Raw genomic sequence first — 23,934 nt, forward strand, 5'->3', positions numbered from 1 at the left:
GGTAATTAGGTTTCTCTGTTTTCTTCCCTTCTTTCTGCTGTGAGACCACACAATCATTTTATTTACAACCTGAAGCATCCTTACAGCAACCATCTGCTGCTGATGATAAATTTCAACACATACTATGGTAATTCAGACAAACAACGATGTGTTTCAGTAATATGAATAATAAAACTGCATTTCAAATTCTTTTCAACTAACAATGCTTCACTTGTATCAGCAGTTCTAAAAATCAGATAATCATGTGCTTGACTCTACAGCTTTTCATATAGGATTTTTACCCGTTAGGTTTACAAACCCTAAATTTGTCTTTGTCAGATGAAGGAGGTCATATCCTTCAAAATTTCTCTGCTGAAAATATCCTGTGAACAGCCCCTGGGACCTGTGGGTATAGGGCAGTATATAAATTCAACAACAACAATAACAATAATAGCAGACATCCTATTTCATCTTCATCATCACCATCACCATCACCATTTTATTATTTATACTCCATCCATCGGACTGGATTGCCCCAGTCACTCTGGAAGGCTTCCAACATATATAAAAACGTAGTAAAACTATACAGGGCTGTCTTTAGGTGTCTTCTAAAGGTTGTATAGTTACTTATCTCCTTCACTTGGGGGTTCCATCTCCATACATTCCATCATTTCTCTGATAAAAAGAGGGACATCCTACCACATCCTCCAATGTTTCTCATTTATTTATTTATTCTGCATTTTCAAAAACAGGAACAGATAGCATATTTAACCCCCTCCCCCTCCCTCCCCCGTCCCACTTGCAACTTTGTACCAAATACAGCATGTGTACTTATACCATATGACTTCCCTTCCACACTTTAGCTGGTTCCTTTGCTTTTCTACTACTCTGCGCAATCCACATTTTTTTAATCATCCAATTTGTTATCTATTAAAAAACTCTTATCTATTTCAACTCTGCTGGATTCACTCGAAACCTGCTAAGCTGTGTATTTGTTTATACTGGTTCTTAAAATATTCAGTGAACATTCCTCCTTGTATTCCTTATCTTCGTTTGTAATAAATAGTGAAAGGGATTAGTTTGTAATAAATAGTAAACTTTGTTGGACTAGTCATGTTGTGCGGATGCCTGATGATCGTCTTCCAAAGCAACTACTCTATTCTGAACTTATAAACAGAAATCGTAATGCTAGTGGTCAACAAAAGAGGTTCAAAGACTCTCTCAAGGAAAATCTAAAAAAATGTATTCTTAAACACTGACAACTGGGAAACACTGGCCTGTGAGGGCTCCAATTGGAAAACAGCCTTTACCAAAGGTGTCAGGGGCTTTGAAGACGCTCAAACTCAGGACAAAAGGGAGAAATGCGCTAAGAGGAAGGCATGGTTGGCAAACCTTCACCATGATCAACTGCTGCCCAAAAACCTATATCCCCACTGTGGAAGGACGTGAGGATCCAGAATTGGATCCACAGTCACTTATGGACTCACTGTTAAAACCATGTTTATGGAAGACAATCTTACTCGGCTATGAGTGATTGCCAAAGAATGAATAGTGAAAGAGGTGAAGAGAGATTTGGGATCAGGAAGTGTGGCTGGGCTCCAGAACTGGTGGCAGAGAGAGACATGTGAGACATTGTGGGAAGCATACTGCCGTACTCACTGGATGACTGGTGGACGTCACAGGGACATCTTGAGAAGAACCTTTGCAGTTTTTCAGACAGCTGGGGAGCTTGTGCCACTTAGTATCACACAGACACAGAAGTGGGAAGAGAAGGACATAGAAACCACACACATCAATATTGCCAAGCAGAACCCCTACAACTCATGGGAGCCTTCATGAAAATTCAGGTGATGGCATTAATGCAGAACACCCTCCTTGCTTTTCCTTGCCATGGAGGGAACTATTGCCAGGATGGACTCAAGAATCCTTCCAAATACCTTCCCAATTGCTTTCAGAATACCAATGGAGATTAATTGAATCAATGTCCTACAAACACAGTCATCAAGTGTCCTACATAGACATTAATCAAAAGTGTGTATCACTTACTGTGTGATAGCTTTCCAATAGTGTCTCAAAGGTAATGAGAATGTATTTTCTTCTCTTGCCAAGACTCAATAGGTTTTTAGAGGCACAATATTTTAATTTATTTATGTAATGAATTTTTATACTGCTTTTTATCCGAGGGTTGCAGGGTGGATTACCGTATGAAAACACAAAAATACATAATATTATGAGGTTTTTTTGAGGGTGGTGGAGGTAGACTGTATGCCAAGACCCTTCCAATTCCGCGATCCAGCAAGTGTTAAAATCTATTCAAGGATTCAAATTCTCGGAAGAGCCAGGCTCGCTTCCTGGTGAGGTAATGGGTCTTTAAGGTAACAAAGGAAGTGCATCTGTGCCAGAAGGATGATGGGTGGAGCCTCCTCCCCCAACTTGCTGGTAGTTAGAAAGACACAGGCCAGAGCTGAGAGTTGAGTCATGTGAGCTAGAAGCTGAAAGCAAAGTTGCAGGCTGTGAAGCCAGAGACATGCCTGATTTCTGCTGGAATCCAAGGCTCTGGCTATGGGGGAAGCAAGGCCCTTTTGAGTTTTTAATGTTGTAAACCCCCCTCACAAGAGACCAGGGCCCTGCAGGATTTGACATCTTTCCACAGGACCTGAAAGACAGAGCTATTTCGCCAGGCCTTTGGTCGGGCTTCAGTCTGATTCTTTTCTTTCTGTATAAGAACAAGCATTAAAAAAGCCTCCTAGCCCGCTCACAGGTCCTTTATAAGACCAATGGTAACAGTTGGCCCTGAAGAATATTAACCACTCTCAATTTTACCCATGGACTGCCAAATGTCCAGATTTTAATTTGCTCTGAACTAATTTTAAGATGTATTTTAATTAATTGATTGCCTTTTTAATGTTCTTCTGTTCTGTGTATACTGTGTTAGTTCTGTGATGTTAGTCGGGGAGGGTGAGGTACAAATAAAAATATATTATTATTATTTATTATTGTAGACTCAGGTTGTATATATGTGTAAATAAACCATATATCATAAAGACACTACAGTCTCTGCTGTCCTTCATGCCAAAGGAAACATGAACCCTCGGGGAACGCCTGGAATCTCACTCCACTCGAAGACTGGGGTGTCATGCAACAGTAACATAATAACAAACAAAACAAGAACTCCTCCCAATATAGTTCTGAACCTGTTGATATGGCCCTTTATGGATCATTTCTCTCACAGCTATGACGTTTGTCTATCCACTCCACCAGCAACTGAGCTGAATTGGAAACCCTATAGTCTTTCCAATCACAGCACTGGTGTTGTGAGCAAATACCCTTATGCTAAGTATACCATCCTAGAGACCTTTCTGTGGAACCAAGCTTGATGCTCCATGAAGTCCGCACAAGTCTAACTCCATTTCATACTTCTCCACTACAATGGAGGGATATATGGCTTGAAGAAACCAAGTGATCTTTTTTTCAGCCTTCACCTTGGGTTCTAAGTGGTTGTTTCAACTGGAAACATTTTACTAAAAGCCCTTTTGATGGAACTGAGTCCTGTAGGAACAAAGCCAGCAATTAATGAAATATGATAAAATAATAAAAGTAGTAATACATTAACTATATTATCCTTCCACATTTGGACAGTTCTTTTCATTATATCCTCTTTATGGACATCCTCCAGTCACATTTGAAAAGCTGCTTTATTGCAGTTCTGCGACTATTTTGGTTTCCAGACATTTAACAATCTACTTAATACCAATGTTCTCATTTGTCCTTCCATTTTCCACTGCAAGACATTATGCAAATGTTGAAGAGGTTTTTCTTTTCTTTTCTTTTTGTCCCTGTTCTGTTCTGGATATTACATCGGCACCATTCCTGTAGGCTTCTGAATCTTTGTTTTAAATAGATTGTGAAACCTGACTATTTCTCCCTCTCCATCAGTATGTCTGGGATGAAAACAGCATGCTTATGAGAAGAAAACTCATCTGCGTATGCACACAAGTTGCGTTTTAGAAACGAGATTCAGATTCATAGTGGGAAGGGATCAGTAGATCACCTGGGCCTGTGTTAAGATCCCATCACAGTCCCAGAGCGATGCAAAAGGGCTAAAATAAAAAAGTGTACTCTTCTTTTCTGTAATTCATTTTCAGTCTTGCACAGCTTGTGCTTTACCAAGTCTAAATGCAGCTCAGCAGAGCAGAGATTTTTGGTGGCTTAAATAAAGCACACAAGGAATCGTCTGCTTTTGCTTCCTGCTAGAACAGTAAAAACAGGAGCGTGTGGAGCAACTTGCAGCCCACAGTACATTGTCAGTGGGTAGCACCTGCCTTGGTGGGTTCCACACTGAACAAGAATGGAGTCAGTGCGTAGCGTGGGGGGTGCAGGGGGGGCCGGCCGCACCGGGCGCAACATCTGGGGGTTATGGTTAGGGGGCGCAAATCCACGGGTTAGGGGGTACAAATTACTTGCCTTGCCCCGGGTGCTGACAACCCACGCTACGCCACTGAATGGAGTATATCCATGGAGTTCAGAACATAGGAAGCTGCCCTATCAATCTCCCTCGGGAGGTTGTGGACTCTCATTCATTGGAGGTTTTTAAGGAGAGATTGGATGGCCATCTGTCACTGATAGATAGAATCATAGAATTGTAGAGTTGGAAGGGACCGCCAGGGTCATCCAGTCCAACCCCCTGCAATATATGGGGCTCAAAAGGACAACCCTGAGATTAAGGGATTAAGGATCTACTGACTGCTTTAGCTGAGATTCCTGCATTCCACAAGGTTGGAATAGGTAACCCTTGGGATACCTTCAAACTCTGCAAATCTGTGATTCAGACTGAAATGGTTTATCTAGCTTAGTATTGTCTACCACTTAGTATTGCGGCTTTCTCCCCATTGAAGTGCAGAGTGTTTGAGGACCAGGACATTCGCAGGGAAACCAAAATGCTTGTTTACAAAGCTATTGTACTACCAACCTTACTGTATGCTTGTGAAACATGGACCACTTATAAACGCTATCTCCAACTCCTCAAAAGATTCCATCAACGGTGTCTCTGAAAAATCTTACACATCACTTGGGAAGACCGGCGAACCAATACCAGTGTACTGGAAGAAGAAAAGATCACCAGTGTTGAAGCAATGGTTCTTCAACATCAACTTCGTTGGACTGATCATGTTGTGCAGATGCCTGATGATCGTCTTCCAAAGCAACTACTCTATTCCGAACTTAAAAATTGAAAGCGTAATGCTGGTGATCAACAAAAGAGGTTTAAAGACTGTCTCGAGGCAAATCTTAAAAAATGTATTATAAACACCAACCATTGGGAAACACTTGCCTGCGAGCACACCAATTGGAGAACAGCCTTTACCAAAGGTGTTATGGGCTTTGAAGACACTTGAACACAGGACGCAAGGGAGAAACAAGCTAAGAGGAAGGCACACTTGGCAAATGGACACTGTGATCAACTTCTGCCCCATAACCAATGTCCCCACTGTGGAAGGATGTGTGGATCCAGAATTGGCCTCCATAGTCACTTACGGACTCATTGTTAAAACCATGTTTATGGAAGACAATCTTACTCGGCTACGAGTGATAGCCAAAGAAGAAGAACAGCACAGACTGGCAGCAGCTCCTCAGGGTTCCAGGCAGGGGTCTTTCTGCAGCCCTACCTAGAGATGAAGGGACTGAACCCAGGACCATCTGCATCAAAGCAGATGCTTTTCCACTGTAATATGGTATTTCGCTATATCATATCTCCAATAGTAGGCCCACCACCAATGACAAGGAAGTTCGGTAATCATTAGGAGTTGTCCTAATCAATGGAACACCAGCTGAAATGAGGACGGTATGTCTTATTTTACTTAGGCTTCATAGAAACTGTGTGGTATTCTTTATATATCTTTCATGCGTTTCCTCCTCTTCTTCTTCTTCTCATTCTGAAATAGCATTCTTCCACTCCAGGAAGTATTTTTTTTTTTTTTAATTGCCAGCCATGATCTGCAAGAGCTTTGCCAGGCTGTGAGAGAAATGTCAATTAATTGTCAATTCGGAATACTGAGGAAATTGATTAATTGGCACCATGAAAATCCCCAAATCAGCAGCAATAAATAATTCTTTTCTAAAAAAGTTTTGACCCAAGAAGTGCTAAAACACCTCAGATTGCTGCTGCTGCTGCTGCTGTTAAAAATGACTGATGAAGCTGTATTCTCACTGTAATCTTTGTGGGTCCTAAAACGTCTGACTAATTGATCATCACAAGAATGACACAAAGCCAAGAATGGAACAAAGTGTCACCATTGCTGAATGAGAGACCCCACCTATAGCCCTCATTTCATTTCTATTTTCCCTCCACAGCTTTGCTGGTGGACAACCTTGATTATCCTGAGGTTGAGGAATAGGGCAAGGACCATATCTTCTTAACCTTTGATGTCTATTGAATGAAATGCCATGCTTGGGCTGGATTCTTTCAGATTTGTATTGAGGGTAGCATCATGGATGCATGTTATGGGGGGTTTAGACATGCAGCATAATGAAGTGGTTGAAGTCTGAGATGGCTGAGTAGTGTAGACAACTCTGGACAACACAAGAGTGTTCCAGGCTACTTCTTTGGAATGCTCTCTCATGCAGTTAAACCAAACAAAGAAAACTGCACATAGAAAACTCGCATGCCAAGAAGAGAGCTGACGAGAACCTTTCTCCCTGATGAGCTACTACATTTCAAGGGAGATTGTTGTTGTTACAGTGGTACCTTGGTTCTCAATCTGTTCCGGAAGTCCGTTCCAAAACCAAAGCGTTCCAAAACCAAGGCATGCTTTACCATAGAAAGTAATGCAAAACAGATTAATCTGTTCCAGACTTTTTTAAAAAAACCCTAAAACAGCAATTTAACATGAATTTTACTATCTAATAAGACCACTGATCCATAAAATGAAAGCAATAATCAATGTAAAGGTAAAGGTAAAGGGACCCCTGACCATTAGGTCCAGTCGTGGCAGACTCTGGGGTTGCGGCGCTCATCTCGCTTTATTAGCTGAGGGAGCCGGCGTACAGCTTCCGGGTCATGTGGCCAGCATGACTAAGCCGCTTCTGGCGAACCAGAGCAGTGCACAGAAACGGCGTTTACCTTCCTGCCGGAGTGGTACTTATTTATCTACTTGCACTTTGACGTGCTTTTGAACTGCTAGGTTGGCAGGAGCAGGGACCAAGCGAAGGGAGCTCACCCCGTCGCAGGGATTCGAACTGCCGACCTTCTGATCGGCAAGTCCTAGGCTCTGTGGTTTAACCCACAGTGCCATGCGCGTCCTTAATAATCAATGTACTGTACTATAAAATAAATAACACAGTATTGTAGATGATAATTATTTTTTTAAAAAAATAATTCTTACCTGCACAGATGATAGTCATTGTTTGGATGGGGGGCTTTTATTCATTTCTAGAGTCACACAATCAATTAATCAGTAGCTGAACTGGGTTCCACACAGTCACAAAAACAAATTAACCGAAAAAGCCTCAAAAACAAAAATGCAAAATAAAAAGCAAAAACAAAAGCGCCAAACTTCATCTGTTTCGGAAGTCCGTTTGACTTGCAAAATGTTCGAAAACCAATGCACAGCTTCTGATTGGCACAGGTGCCCTGGAAACAATAGCCGACAACCACATTGGACTTTGGGCTTCTGAAAAATGTTTGGAAACCAGAACACTTACTTCTGGGTTTTCAGCATTTAAGAGCCAAGGCGTTTGAGAATCAAGACACCACTGTATTATTAAAAGGGACCATTCAAATACCACCCTGTGCATCTGCAGTAACAGGCAATCAGGGCTGAGTCTTGGAAAGAGCTGGGAGTCTCTGCCACAAAACAATCAGGGTCAGAGGGCCAGTCAGAAAGCAAAAACCAGAGAACAAACTAAGGGTTGGTAATGAAGAGCAATTGGGATCAGAGGGCAAATCAAGAGGCAAGAATAAAGGAAACTCCAGAAACACAGAAGAACAGTTCTCAGGTAGACGACATTGCTCAAGCAATGATTGAAAAAGCAGCCTTTGTTTTTAAAGTCTGTTGACTATCAATATTTTCTTATGAATATTTTATACTATTTTGTGTAAAGCACTTAGATTATTATTATTATTATTATTATTATTAAGTGGTCTATAAATCTTGTTAAATAAATTACTTCCTCTCTATGATTGGCTTTCTGTGTAGAGGATATATTTAATGGTTTGTGTTTAAAGCTCTACATTTATATATATATATAAAATACTTATGTTCCTGGCACACAAGGAATTTAAAGCAACCTCCCCAAATCTAAATCAAAGAAAACAGCATTCCCATTTTACAACACACAGTGAAAATAGCAAGTTGTAGTGATTCCTTATCATCTGAAACATTAGCGCTGCACTGATCTTTTCATCATATTTCATTATCAAATGCAAGGTTAAATTCATTATATAGACATTGGTGGTGTGCGCTTTGCAAGGTTAATGCTAGTACAGTGATAACTCCTCTTTGAATATAATTATATTTTCTTGCATTTGCTCTGATATGTATATTCCCTTGCTGGCCTGGATGATATAGGGAACCCATGTTAAGTCTTTAAGCCAGCTGTGTTATTAGCATTTGGCATTAGAATTCATTATATAAATTTATTGAAGTGAAAGTGGAATCTACCAAATACAGTGTGTAAAGGGCAGTTGTTGCCCAGGATATGTTTTCTACATTACGCTTGTAGCTAATGACTCGCGACGATCCATTACCAGTATATATTACACTTTGGGATGGTGCCCAAAAGCTATTTCCACTGAAAACAGTTTAAAATTAAGAATCAATTTACATGGGCCATATCAACACACATCAAACTCAACATGTCTCTTCTCAATGGGAACCCTGGTTTTCTAGCTGAGGAGATGAATGAGTAGAACACTCAAAGTTCTGGTGACATGAACAATCCTCATTCCTCCACTTACTCTTTTATGCGGATTCCTGGACGCATTGTTCCAAAGTCTCTCGCTGTGAGCCATTTGCCATATAACTCTTTACTACAAGGAAATTTTTTTTATTAATGTGGATCCCAAGTTGCAGACTAGCATTAAAAGGTGGATGCCTGATCTGAAAAGATTCAAGGAGGTGATGCCAAATGATATCTCGGAAGGCAGAGGAAATGCATAATATGATTTTCAGGGATCAGAGGGTGGTAATCCATAAAGCCCTTTACTTTCTCCTATCTCCAGGCAGGGCCAGACTTAGGTTTGATGAGGCCCTAAGCTCCTGAAGGTAATGTGGCCCTTTATATGTCCAGCTGTCCTTTGTCAACAACAAATTGTTGCTGTTTTTTTGTGATGAATATATGCTATATGGTAATTTATGGACCTAATAGGTATCTAAAGCCATTTGCCACTGTTGCTGTATGTAGGTTTTATTTCATTTGTTTTTTTTATCTTTTAATTTGGAAATGTACATCCAGTCCCCCCCGTTTAAACTGTTTGGGGACCCCAAGTTATAGCTTGTTTAGTTTATACGTAAATCCGGCACTGTCTCCAGGATTAGCAAAAGCAGAGCAAATTATACGAAATAAACACAGGAAAAAATGCTATGCAAAATTAGAAATGACATACGTTTTCATAATTGAAACAAGGCACAGAATTCTATTCCTATTTTTATACAATTTGGTTTGCCTTGCTACAGAATGTCAGTGTGTGTGTGTGTGTGTGTGTGTGTGTGTGCAGGATAATAACCTGTGGGCTGTATCTGCACTTCAGGGCTTTGGCTATAAGTCAGTGCCAATTTAAGGGCAGGCTAAGCAACGCGCAGCTGTGACAATTGTCAGCTGAGCAGGAGGGGAAGGATCTCCAGGGAAATGTCGCACAGGCGATTCAAAGGAGGCAAAGGCTGTTCAAGTTCCTTGGAAGTCATAAAAGGCAGCGGGACACTTGCCATTTGACTCCCACCAAGGCAGGATCAACTTAATAAATCTGTGGGGCAGACGTGGTGGCGTTTGGCACATGATTAACCCAGAGCATTACTCTAATTGGTTTAATTCATATATTTACTGTCAATCTTTAAAATACAACTTAGAGCTTTAAAGGGCTGAATGATCCCGGGGCAAAGCCACCCTTTGCAAAAAGCCTGCAAGAATGGTGGATGACTTGTTCCTTTGGCAATCACATATTTTTTCCTATTTATGGCTAAGATTGTAGGAGTATAATGTGTGCTTAATCTCCAGACAGCTCTCCTATTTAGAATAAAGCTCAGGTGTCCTCACTGTGGCCAATGTTAGGTTCACAAGTAAGGGAACACAGAAGAATCCTACAATGCTATTACTGTGTGTGCAAGGAAAGTGCGGTTTTTACTGCCTACTTTCTGGCATAACTGCCAGACTGGATAGGCCAGCCATGCAAGGGACTCTCAGGTAGGCGGCCATGACACTTAATTTGTATTTGCCCCCCCACATTGAGGGGGCCCGGCATCATGTGACTCATCCCACCCCCCCACCCAGCAGGCCAGCACTCACCCAGGGGGAAATGGGGGATGGTGGCTCCCCCTCAATATGGGGGAGGGGGCTTGGCCCCTTGCCCAGAAATATTGAGGGGGCTGAATCCCTTTCTGCCCCCTATAGTTGGCACCGCTGAAACTGGACATGAGTGTAACAGCACTTTGCCCCCCTGAGATTCTCAATAACTGATATTTGTGCCTCATAGAACACAGCCATTATTAGCCTTGTCCACCACACAGGGTGCACAGCAAACACTTATGTGAGGAGGTAGAAACAGCATCCAGCATTCTTGTCCCTCATCAGCGCCCCAGGTAGCTTGCTTTTTGTCTGTCAGACTCCAGTTTCATGGGTTCTCAATCTGTGGGTCCCCAGATGATGTTAGACTACAACTCCCATCATTCCTAGCCAGCATGACCAGTAGTTAGAGATGATGGGAGTTGTAGTCCAACAACATCTGGGGACCCACAGGTTGAGAACCACTGAAAGCAGAGGCTGATATGACTGGTTTTGCTAAAGTCTGCCGCTGATATAGACATGTGAGGGGCAGGGGTGGAGGAAGGGGCGTGCGGTGGGGCCGGGCCGCCCCGGTGTCACCACTGAGGGGGTGACAAAATGCCGGGTGGCACTCACTGCAAGGCCTGTAGCACGCCCGAGCCACACGTCTCTGCTGGGAGAGGCGCAGTGGTTTGGGCGTGTACAGGATCCGCGCTGCCTTCCCCCCAGCTGTAGGGCGGCTGAGTGGGAGGAGGCAGGCAGACTCCAGAGACCCCACAGTGCACCCCACATCTATTGTGCCCAAGTGGTTTCCTCCGCCACTGATGAGGGGAAAATTCCCTTGAGGCAGAAATGCATGCGCGAATCCAACAGCCAATTTATTCGGCCTAAAATGGAGGAGTACAAGAGTAAAAACCTTTCGTAAATTAGTGTTTCCTGTAAACCACTTAGAGATCTTACTTCAATTAAGTGACATATAAATTCTGTTAATTAACTAATTAATTAGTTTAAAGGCAAAAGAGCATTTTAAGAAAAATTAAGCAAACATTCTCGTCCAACGCAATCCTATTGCAGCCACTTAAAAGCAGGCTTCCGGTCTCCTCATACACAACACCGCAGGGTTTATTTTCAGATAGTAGTAGCAGAGGCAAGCAAAGCGGGAGACAGGAGCCTTTCCTCATGACCCCCCCCCACCACCACCACATATTCGTGATGGAGACTGGGAGAGACTAAGTAATCTTGAAGAGACAGGTGTATAACAGGCCTTCATTACAGTGTGCAAGTCTGCAGTCTGCATTACTGTATACACTGAAATGATCTAGAAATTGTTGTGTATGCAAGGAATCAGTTCTAGGTGAAACTAGCAAGGAAAGGAAGTTAAGGGATATTTGACTAGTATCAGTTTCATAAATAGCACATTGCTAAGCAAAGTCCCCCCTCCCCTTCTAATCCAGTCTTTGTGAATCATTTATAAACTTGCACAGAATGGCCTGTAGTTGAGAGACAGTAACTTGTGACAAAACACGCCGCAGGTTTAATACTGCCTTTTAAAACACTTAAATAATTCCTGTATATATATTGAAAAAGAAGTTCTATCTTGTAGATACCTGCTGTGCGAAGTAATTAATAATGATTTTTAAGTGCCCTAATAAATTTGGGTTTCATCACTATAGTCTTGCATATCACTGACTTTTTAAAACAAGGGCCAGGAGCTCTTAAGGAGGACAATAACACATGTCAAAATGTACATTACCTGACATTTTCCCTTGGCACATCAATTATAATTAAAGAGTAATAAGAATGCCAAAATGGACCTCTCAGACACTTTCAGAGACAGGGTCTGGCATTAATAATTAAATCCATTAATTGTAACTACTATATTTTAGGGGTTTGTGTGTGAGCTTGAGCCTTCAGGTAGCGCACAAACTAATTCATTGCTTTTGCATTCCTGCCAGTCTTTGTTAATTAAGGTTCTTGATTTACTTAACTCCAGGACAGATGCGTTAGGAGTGCCCAAAAGTAAGCCAACAAAGGGCCACTAGTTCATATTACTGAAGACAGTTTGCAACCTCATGAAAAATGTTTCTGACGGCTTCACAAAAATTGATCCTCAAAATGGGTTATAATTGTTTTTTAAAAAGTTGTGGAGAGTAGGGGGAGTTTCTTTTGCTCATACTTGTGATTAACAGCGGGTTTCCTATGCACATCCACTCAGAAGCAAGTCCTGCTGAGATTCAAGTGTGGTGGTTAGCTCTGGCGAATTTGTATTCATAAAGAATCCAAAATTGGAAACAGCCACTATGCTCTTTAGAATGTCCCTTTTGAATTGTTGATCGTAACCCATATGGTGGGTGTTAAGTTGTGGGTGAACATATCAGATGACACAGCAATTCTCCAAACAGCTCTTGTTTATTCACAGGTCAGAACAGAACTGAACTGAACTGAAGGGTTCAGCCAGCCTGCTTATATAGAGCTCCAGTACAACATAACTGTAACAACTTTCTGTAACTATCCAATCACTGAACATCACTTTTGATCCCTTATTTGCATATGTGGACCTGAACTATCTACAGTATCCCCCTGCTGGCCCAGGGTGAGAACTTCAGTACATAACAGTGGGGGCTGTTGCAATTTCTGGTTGACAAACTGGCAGGGCCGGCTGAATCAGAGTACAGCAAGTCTGCTTTCTGCTATCACAACAAGGCTCTTTTGTGTTTACCTTTTTGAACTGGTAATATTTTTACTAGATGCTGCTGCTTTTAGGCTATTTCAGGCTGTCATAATTATTTTAATTATTTCAAGCCTACGGTGTTAGATCTTGGTATGCTGCTTTGGGGGGTTTATTGGAAAACTGGCTTATAAATGCAAATAAATGAACAAGATATAATTCCTTTTAATAGGAACGAGATGTACATTGCCAAGAATAAAAAGTGTCGCGGTCAGCACGAAAGGGACACGTTGAAACTGGCCCAGAAATTTAGTTTATTTATAAGGGTGGCTTTAGGGGTTGTGTTTTTTCAGCTATGGTCAATCATACCACTTTGAGTTGTCTCTGCAAGCTTAGAGGTAAGGTTGGCATGATTAATGAAACCCTGAGTCTGCTGAATTTTATGTGAATTTTGTCAGTGAAATTGCTTCTGTGTAAGAACATGCCTATTCTTGCTGACTTGTTAGCATTTGGTTTTCGTGGGCAAGAACAGCAAATGTTCTTAAAGCATCCATTAATTAACTTCAATTAATTAACAGTAATGGCAATCATTCATCTAAACCCCTTAGTGGTAACTGCAGTCCTGTATTCTTGTTTAATGTAATTATCTATATTAATTTTTCTGATGCACAAATACTATGTCCCATATTATCTTCCAGCTTTCAGTTACCAGTGCTGAAAGCACTTAATCTTGAATGTGACATTCAGCTGAATGGATTATGGGACTTATACATATTCTCCAACATGATGAGTCGCCAAACTGGGACGCACGCTTTTCCATCTGTGCTCCCACTCGAGTCACATGACCCATGCGAGATCACGGAGCCCCAAAGGTGTGCTTTTTTCAGGGCCATGCTCTCATGGCACCCAAAAACAGATGCTCTCATGGCACCCAAAAACAGATGCTCTCATGGCACCCAATAACTTCCCTGAACAGGGCTGCCTGCGTACTCATGACTGGTGCCCACTGGGGCAAGCTGGGAATGGAGAAGGGAAGGTTGTGGGCATAGAAAGTACTTGTGGGGCGACAAAGGACAGCAAGAGGATGGGGGTCAGAGCACAGGAACTAGAAGAGCAGGACCCCTCACCATCACCAGAGGGTCCCATCTCTCTACAAGCATGGCAGAATCTGAGCTATAGCAAGCTCAGTGTTGTTAGACTACAACTCCCATCATCCCTAGCTAGCAGGATCAGTGGTCAGGGTTGATGGGAATTGTAGTCCCAAACCCAAGTTTGGGAAACCCTGCTCTAGGAGACAAAGACAGGCAAAGTCGCATAGCCCAGCTCCCTAGCTGGCCAGGTGTGGCTTGTTAGCTCTGGGAGTAAGTGTGCGATTCCTCAACTGGATTAGGCTCAGGGCAGCTGAGGGTCACACGCCTCATAAAGCCCAGATGTTACAATCAAGATTCAAGGCATAAAAGAGAAGCAGCACCAAGATGCTGTGTCTGTCCAACTTCCCATACTGATGAACCATGGTTTGGGTATCTGAGGAGCTCCATGGAACTGATCTGCAAGTACCCTAACCCTTGTTTGGCTGCATAGACAGGAACCTGGCTTTTGGACTTGGCTTGTTGTATTGAACCTGGACTGTGTTTCTTGACCTGTTGGACTGCCAGATTAGCATTTGCCCTTTGGACTGGTCACCAGGTACGCCAGGATTCTGGACAGATGTTCTCTCTCAGTTGTGGGTCAGACACCCATTGCTGTTGACAAAGATTCTCACTGAGCAGATTATTGGCACCATCAGCATTGTATGATTTGTCAGAGCTGTTAAACTTTTGTTTAGTGTTAACAAATTTTTTATGGTAAGCTCAGTGCGGTATTCAACCAATGAACTAATAAATTGTCCCAATAAAATTTATCAGTTGAATTAATCAGGGTGTAAAATGACTACTCCACACTATATTTCTTGCTGTTTGATTTTTATTTAAAAACGGGCTGAATGAAAATTTATGAAAACAATTAAAGCTGTCACGAATAGAGTCAGACTCTCTGCCTATAACTTAAGGTAACAGCAAGTCACTAACAGCTACAAGATTATAAAGTTAGCATGTTATTCTCAGGAAGTGTTACATTACAGTCGTAAATTACCACTCAGCAGTCCATTAATTCCAAGTGGTCTCTGAGAAAGAGGCTTTGTTTCCGTTGCTGCCAAAGCTCCAATTGTCACTTGAGTAGCTTGTTGCTCTGGTACTGGAAACCATAATGACTGACAGACCAAGTCCAGATTTTTCAGAAGAAGAGATACTTACTTTATATGTATTTATTGTTCCATTTCCTCTCTAAGGTGCCCAGGGCGATATACATGGTTCTCCTTCCTCTCCATTTTACCCATACAACAATCCTGTAAGGTAGCTTAGGCTTAGAGATGGCAAGTGACTGAAGGTCACCCAGTGAGCATCATGGCTGAGCAGCGATTTGGACTCTGGCCTCCAATTTCCTTGCCCAACACTTTAACCATTGAACTACATTGTTGGTGATGGACACCACCATGGACAAAAGACCAACATATGCCTGCTTTGACGGTTTCTGGGATTATTCTCCACTAGCAAAATGCTCACTGTGATGTGCTTGATGTATGCAGAAGGATGTATTTTGTCCTGTGAAAGTCTCAGGGTGTGTGGCTATGGGCTCTGACCCATCACACCTAGTATGGGATGGCTGTAGGTTAGGTTTTGTCACTCCATGTCATGGGTGAAATACTCCCCCCCCCCTTCCACACAGCAAAGATGAACTTCTTTACTTGTAAAGTGTGTGGTGTATAGCATGCCGCTCTAGGATATCCACCCACAGTTCAAATTTCTTTTTATTCATGAAATTTGCAAAATGGCGTTTGGCCGGTCATTATCACTTGGCCTAGACTACCCCACAGAGTTGTTGTGAGGATTAACAAAAAGTGGAGAAGGGGTAAGATACAAGCATAATAAATACATAATTTATTTTTATTATAGCCACTTTTTCTCCAAGAAATTCCAGACAACACACATGGTTATTTGCTCTTTCCCTGCTCCAACACCCCTCAATCCCATCCTCACCCTGTCAGGTAGGTTAGACTACAGCTGATGTAGCCTTCGAAATGACAGGGGCTACAAGTCTACCCCCCTGAATCTTTGACTATGCTTTCTGGAGCCAATGGAAGTGGGGAATCTGTGGCCCTTTAGAGATTGTTTGACTACTACTCCTGTCATCCCTGACCATTAGTTGTTCTGGCTGGGGCTGATGGGAGCTGGTCCAACAACATCGGAAGGGTCACAAGTCTCCCATTTCTGTTGGACTTCAAAACATCTGGAGGGAACCAGATTGCGGAAGGCTCAAGCACCATGTGATATCTCCATGTGTGAATTATTGTGCGAACCTGCCTTTAGTCTAAAGCAAGAACTGGGAATGTATGATTCTCCAGGTGTTGGTGGCCTACAGCTCCCATCATCCCTACTCGTTGACCCTACTGGCTGGGCCTATTGGGAATTGTGGTCCAAAAAAACTGGAGGATACTAGGTCAAGGAAGCCTGGGATGCATGGAAGTAGAGCAACCTGTGACCTTCCCAGATGATGTTGGACTTCATTCCTGACTGGGACGGGGCTGAAGGGCAGTGGTTTTCTTTTCGGGGTACTCAAGGATACGTAGTACTGACACCTCTTTTTAAAATTGTCATAAAAAAGTGTGGCATTGCTGTAACAACTTCATGGTGAGAAAAGGCGCTGCTGAAGGAAATTGAAGGGAGTTGCAGTCCATCAACATCTGGAAGACCACAGGTTCCCCACTCCTGGTGTACAGATGTAGACACCACCCTGAGGTTTTTTCCTACACTCAAGTGGTGTATCAATTTTATGACATAAAAAAGTACATTTAAAGCACATGGCTTTCCCCCAAAGAATCCTGAGAACCGTGGAAAACTTTTCCACATTTTTTATTTTACTTTTTAATTTTATTTTTATTTTACTTAAAAAAAAATATTAAATTTGTATACCACCCTATGCCTACTGGTCTCAGGGCAGTTCTAAGCATATGGTGTAGATGTGTGTGTGTGTGTGTGTGTGGGGCAATACAAGAAAAAGTGCAGCCTGCGACCACATCCCAGTGAAACCTTTATTTGCATGCAACATAAAAACAGTGGCCACACAGGACAGAAAACCCAAGAAGAGAGGACCCTTTTCTTTGGGAGGGAAACTGCCTTGGGAAGCCCGGGGGCAAAAGGAAAATCCTTTCTCAGAAGAGGCGAGAAGCCCCATCGCAGCTGAGGGCACCACGTTGCGTGTGTGTGTGTTTTTGCCCCATCACAGCTGAGGGCACCACGTTGCGTGTGTGTGTGTGTGTGTGTGTTTTTGCCCCATCACAGCTGAGGGCACCACGTTGCGTGTGTGTGTGTGTGTTTTTTTGTGTTTGCACCCACGCCACGAGAACCCGCTCTAAAAACCCCGCCTTGAGCTTCCTCTGCTTTTTTTCCCCCCGCCAGTCATCCTCCCTCAAAAAAAGCGCCGGGCGCTCCGTCTCGCTCTCCCGCCTCCCTTTTCCTATAGGAGGCGCGCCCGCGCCCGCGCGCCCGAGAGGCGGGAGCGCGCTGAGGGAAAGCTGCAGTCGGCGGCGGCCATCTTCTTTCAGGAACCGGCTGATTTCCACCGCGCCCCCCCCCCCCCCACCAATACCCCCCTCCTCCACCTCCGCTGCAAATGAGGCAGCCCCAAGCGAGACCCCTTGCCACTCACTGAGCCGGTGCCGGGGCGGGGAGCCGGAGGCACACGGAGGGACACCCACACAGGATAATTAGGAAGTGGGGCGGGGGAATCTCCCTTCCTGGCCGGCCGGGGTGCGGAAGGGGCTGAGGGAGGAAGGAGGGGGCGCCTCAGCCCTTGGCATTAGGAGCCCTGCGCCGGGAGTGGGTGGGCGGGTGGGCGTGAGGCTGGGGGCTTCCTCTCGGGGTCGGGCGCCCCTTCCCCGGTCCCCCCCACCCCCCGCTGGCTCTTTCTGCCCCGCCAAGGTGCTGCTGCTGCGGAGGAGGAGGCGGAGGCTGCTCTCTCTCTCCCCCTCTGGATGGGAGGATAAGCTGTAACCATGTTCAGCTTCGAAGGGGAGTTCAAAACCAGGCCCAAGGTGTCTCTTGGAGGAGCCAGTAAGAAGGTAAGCGACCCCCACCCGGTGCCCGCGCTGCCCTTCTCAGCTCTCGGGGTCTCTGCGCGGTTTTTGTCTCCGCCAGCCCCGTTTCCCAGCCTGCCTGCCTGCAGATTCCGGTGGGGCCCCGCGAAGCCGGCGTGACTAAGGTTAAATCGGAGCAACCCCTTGTTTTCCGCGGTGTTTAGTGTTTTCTCACCTTTCCTAATCATCATCATCATCATAGTGATTTTTATTATTCCCCCCACCCCAAGACCAGCGGGTGCAGCTCAGCCCCAGTGTGCCCTGGGTTTGTTTTTGTTGTTAAGGAGGAAGAGTCATTTGTATCGCCCCGGCTTTGGTCTTTCCCGGAGAGGGGTTTGCTTCGAGGCCGAGGGTTTTGGAAAGAGAAACTTGAGATGCTTTGGTTGCGAAATAGCCAGCAAAAAGGCAGAGGCGTGATTGGAAGGGGGGGGAGGGGGAAGGGGCCACCGGCCCATTTGTGAAACTCCTGTGGTGCATCAGTTCTTGCAAGTGTCTCCTTCTCGGGTCCCTTGGCATCAGTTTGGCATCCAGTTGGGTGAAACGTAATTGTGGGAGGGGAGAGCTAGGGGGCAGCGGATAGGCCTCACTCGTGTTGGGGGGAGAGTATAATAATTTCGTCTGTAATCCTAACACTGTTTACCTGGGTGTGATTGAATTGAGTAGGCATGGTTAGGGTTGCGCTGTTAAATTCCCACATTGCAACTCCTGAACTGTACAGGAGTCTGCGAAACACACTGATTCTCGACACTGCCTTTTTAATACACGATTTGAGGAAAAACCAACTCCAGGTTTCTGGAGTAGATAGGACAGCAAGGAATGCATTCCTTCACTTTGGCCTAGGTTTTTCTTTTCTTTTTTCATTTTCTTATCAGCACTCTCTTACTTAATTTGTAGGCCTCTCCTAGTGCTGATAAAGCACATAGGGGCCCACTAAAAATGTCCATGCACAATATGACATCTATGTATAGCTTTCCGTTTTTTATCTAAATGAACAGATTAAATAGGGGTGTGTGTGCTTTTTAAGTATTGAGATGGCACAAACTGAAACCTGGCCTGGTTTCAAAACTGTCTTGTGCCTTTTAGTGGTTTAGAGGCTATTTATGCAAGTCATTGGTTCTTAACATAAGTTTCCTGCCTGCAATGGGAGTAATAATCCTTATCTCATATGATTGCTATGCAAAGGAACAGGTTTACCCACAAATGCAGTCATTTTGCATTTGCTTTAGTTAACTATAACGGCCTGTGTGTTTAAATGTACCCATCATTCAGAATTGAGGCAGACCTAAAGCAACAGCTGGTCAGTCTGGTTTGAAGCTATTCAGGTAACAAATACAAGATCTCACTAAGCTTGTGAAGTAGTTTGCATACTGAAAGTACTTTGTCAGTTATTAATGAAAATATGCTTTATTTGGATTCTTGATTTTTATTTTTAATTCTGAAATTTAAAATACTTCTCATGAATTGTATGAGATGGGGCCTTTAAATGATATATTGTGCCATAAAGAAATATCATAGCACACCCTTTTCTTTGCGGTGTTACCTAGGCCATATTTTCATGAATCAGATGCACATCAGAAGTATATTAGGTATGTGTAGCTATTCATCTGAATTATTGAGGAACTACCTCCTGACACATTTCTGATGGCTAGAAGCCATTTATGTTCATTAAATCACATGTGTGATACTGTTTTCTGCACTGAAGAAAGAATAAGTCTTGATATACAAAGACGGCAATTGGCAGGGTATGTCTTATTCTTCAGGAATGTATCTTAGGTTCTTTACATCTTTTGTCATCAAATTATGAACACTAATAGTGCCACTTAAAGATTGTGCTGCTTTGCTCAAAAGTTAGGCAGGAATAATACATTCTCGCTATGATTTTTAAACCTCTGTTGAATTTTAAACAACAACTAAGGGTTAGGCTGTTTGTGCAATAATATTGAGCGTGATTTATTAAGACTTAGATCAGGGATAGCTGATCTGCAGCCCTGATTTCTACACTGACCCAATAGTTTGGTAATATGTAAAATAATTGCAGAAAAAAATAAAAACCCTGTTCTTCTGTGGTGCTGAAATATTTCTGAAATAATTTATCCTGTGAAGACACCTCTTCTCCCTCTGGTGAAGCACTATTGCAGGAAGGTTTTGGTAGACAGGAAACAGGAATAAGCACTCTTTAGTGTTACACTGGACCACAGTGTGCTGACAGTAGAAGAAACCAGTCAGTTTATTGTCCTTAAGATTAGATCTGCCAGGAGAAAGAATGTGACTTTGGATTTCGCATGGAGTACTGGGGAAAACTGAGCTCCTGCGGAGGCTGAAACACTTGCCTTTGTTTGCATTTAAGCTGAAAATTTATAGGGAATACAGCGTTATATACACTTATATACCGCTTTTCTGCCAAGGTGCCCAATGTCGTTTGCAGTTTTAAAGTACTAAAACAAATGAAACAGAATGTAAAGTTGGCCAGGGTGGGGAAACAGTCTTACTGGAGCAAGCCCTGATTTCTTTGTCTTCCTCCCTTGGTGTCTTCCTCTTGGATTATTACCTAAATCACTTGAGAGGCTCATTGGTGAACTTGTAGCACACTTTCCCTTCCTTTATTATCATGTCTCTTTCAGTTTTCCCCATCCCCTGTAAATTTGATCCCACTCCCATCCCCACAGACTGCCTCCCATAAATTGGTTTATTCAGTGGAAGCTTTCTGTAAGAATTGCCATGTAAACATGAGGCCCATTCCCTCACCTCTGCTGTGACCCCCTCGATCCAGGTAATGGTGGTGGAGACAGCTAAAGTGGGCCATGGTAGGGCTTTATAAAATGATGCAGAAAATGGATCGACCTTCCCCCCCACTCCCCCCCCCTGCACTCATAACACTGGAACACGGGGTCACCCATTGAAATTGATCTGCAGTAGATTCAGGACAGAAAAAAGGAAGCACTTCTTCCCACAACACATAATTTATGGAACTTGCTGTCAGAGGATGCAGTGATGGCCGTGGCTTTAAAATGGAATTGGACAAATTCATGGAGAAAAGGTCTATCAATGACTATTAGCGATGGCAGCTAAATGGAAGTTCCATGTTCAGAAATGGTATGCTGCTGAATAACAGTTGCTGGAAGGAGACTGTATGAGAGGGCTGTTGCCTTCATGCCCTGCTTGTGGTCTTCCTGGAAGTATCTGGTGTGGTGTAAATAGGGTATTGGGCTAGATGAACCTTTGTTCTGATTCAGCAGGTTATCCACACAGTCATCCTGGAATATGCGCTTGACAGATAATTATGTTGAAATCAGCAGAATATACCTTCAAAGAAATGCATTTGAGATAAGGGTTCTCCCCAAGGATTTAGGAATGTGATGGATGCTTTAGTGCTGTGTCTAATGCTTACATACTACTTAGAAGCAGCTTCCATTGCTTTAATGGTTTTGTCCATTTGAAACACCTTGGCATTGACTTCTTCTCTAGAGCTCTGTGTGAATGGCGTGAAGGGAGAAGCGAGGGAGCCCAGGCTTTTATCCTCAGCTCCAGTTTGGCCTGAGAAAGTCACTTTACGTTTTATTTAATGTATTTGTTCTAAAATATTTTTAAAATTGTGAACCACCTCAGGTTACTAAGCAGAAAGGTGGCATATAAATTTAATAAATAACACACATTGGTAAGTTGCATGTCTGATAACTCGGCTATACAGTGGCACCTTGGTTCCCGAGCGGCTTAGTTGTCAAACAAATCAACTCCTGAACGCCACAAACCCGGAAGTAGGTGTTCTGGTTTGCGAACGTTTTTCGGAAGCCCAACGTCCGATGCAATTTCCACTTGAGTGCAGGAAGCTCCTGCAGCCAATCGGAAGCCACGCCTTGGTTTGTGAACGGTTTTGGGAGTCGAACGGACTCCCGGAACGGATAAAGTTCGAGAACCAAGGTACCACTGTATAGGGAGATCTTGAGTTTGGCTCTTCATCTGATGATTGAAATCCATTGGGTTGACTCAGCATTAGTAATGAGGATGTAAATCTGTGTTTTTTATTAGCCTTTTTGATTGGTTATTGTTAGGCCTGTTATTTTCACTTTAAAAATACTGATAATTAGGCTTATTTGCTATTGCAAATGTTTAGTTCTGCAATAGAGCAATAGAGAAATATCTTAAGTGTGTAGGCTTCACCACTTTTCTGATATTTCTTTATCAAATTATAAAACCAAATATGGCAATATTGTTAAACAGTTTTTCTACTGTAACTTTCCTTTTAAAATTGCTTTGACTTAATTCCTTAATTACATTATTGTTCCCTAAATACATTCTATCATGGTGCTCAAATGCATGAAATACTTTAATATGCACTTTCCTTTTAGCACCTTCTCTGACATTGGGCTGTTGGTGGGTATTGTTTGGAGAAGATCAGTATTTATTTAGATATTTATATTTATATTTATGCAGTTTAATTGAATGAACAGTGTGTGGCTGAAAACTTTTTTTGAGACTTTGTTGGGAAAATCAGAAATTGTAATGGATGTTCGTTCATTCATTACTGTTAACTGGTTGTGCCAGTTGAATCCACTGCAGTTTTAAATTGTGTTAATTACTGTAGTCTAGTTTAAACAAAATAAAGAAATAATCATGCTCACATTTGTGATGGAGGCCGTTAGGTAGAATGACTTTAGGTTGATTTGTTGTGTGTCATTGATTGTGTTGTATCTAAGCACATAAAGGAGGAAGATGCGTGTTACTTTTCTGCAAAATATTTTGGAAAGATGATGTTTATCTTTATGCAAAACTTTAAATGCATTTGTTTAGGTAGAAACAGAATATAATTTCTCGTCTTTTCCAGGAGGAAAAAGCATCTCTTTTGCATCGCACACAGGAAGAGAGGAGGAAACGAGAGGTATGATACAAGTGAAACCTTTTAAAATAGCTTCCAGTTGAAATATTGTATGATGAAAATGCTTATGTTTGTATTTAAAGCACTGAACAGCTGGACCCCAAGTATCTGAGAGAATACTTGCTGCCGTTCAGTGAGATCCATGGACAGTGCCCTCCTAGGGCTTCCTTTGCAGTGCTAGGTACATAGGATTGTGTGTGCTGTTTAGTGGTGGCTCCAGAACGGTGGAATTCCTTCCACAGTGAGATTTGTCTGCCTTGTTCTTTTACTCTTAGGCAGCGCGGATCAAGACACCCCTCTCTTGACAGGATTTTGAAGGAGGGGTGGGGTGAAGAATGGTTAGTCAATTTGCTTCATAGATACCTCTTTTTTTAAAGCATTGATGAGCAGTTTATGCTGTCTTTCATCCTTTCTCTGTGTTGGAGTTAGGAACTGATTTAGATTAAATTAGTATTTTATTGTTTTGTCTTTTTTTATAAGTGTAACCCTTCATGGGGCCTACTGGCAAAGGATGGTATATAAAACTCGTAAATAAATAAAATAGCTTGGGTATTGGCTTTTTAAAACCTCCTGTTTTCCTCATTTTGTAGTTGCTGAATTTTTGAATGCTAAATAGTAGGGCCCCCCCATTACATTGTTTTGCACCAAATTTAAATTTTCCTGGGATAATGTATGCAAGCTTGGTACCTTAGAATTGCTAACATGATCCTGACTCACTAGCAGAAAAACTAGTTGTAGGGCTGAGTCACACACTTGTTTGGCAGACTAGAG

The 23,934-nt window shown here is 42.7% G+C and overlaps 1 protein-coding gene and 1 long non-coding RNA gene across 3 annotated transcripts in view; one reads left to right on the forward strand and one right to left on the reverse strand.

The window, feature by feature from the left end:
- The window catches only part of LOC307199379, a 180,010-nt gene that overhangs the window by 39,056 nt on the left and 117,020 nt on the right, over positions 1-23,934 (reverse strand). The window lies entirely within an intron of this gene.
- Positions 17,707-23,934, forward strand: part of UBE3C (ubiquitin protein ligase E3C) — a 61,104-nt gene continuing 54,876 nt past the window's right edge. For both annotated transcript variants that reach the window (XR_013843837.1, XM_079996424.1), the window contains exons 1-2: positions 17,707-18,275; positions 23,113-23,166. Coding sequence is in view for 1 of the 2 variants with exons in the window: in XM_079996424.1 (XP_079852550.1) it covers positions 18,210-18,275; positions 23,113-23,166 (120 nt within the window). In the remaining variant the exon portion in view is untranslated. The remainder of the gene's footprint in view (positions 18,276-23,112; positions 23,167-23,934) is intronic.

The sequence above is a fragment of the Podarcis cretensis genome, assembly GCF_951804945.1.
Source record: "Podarcis cretensis genome assembly, chromosome: 12".
Lineage (NCBI taxonomy): Eukaryota > Metazoa > Chordata > Lepidosauria > Squamata > Lacertidae > Podarcis > Podarcis cretensis.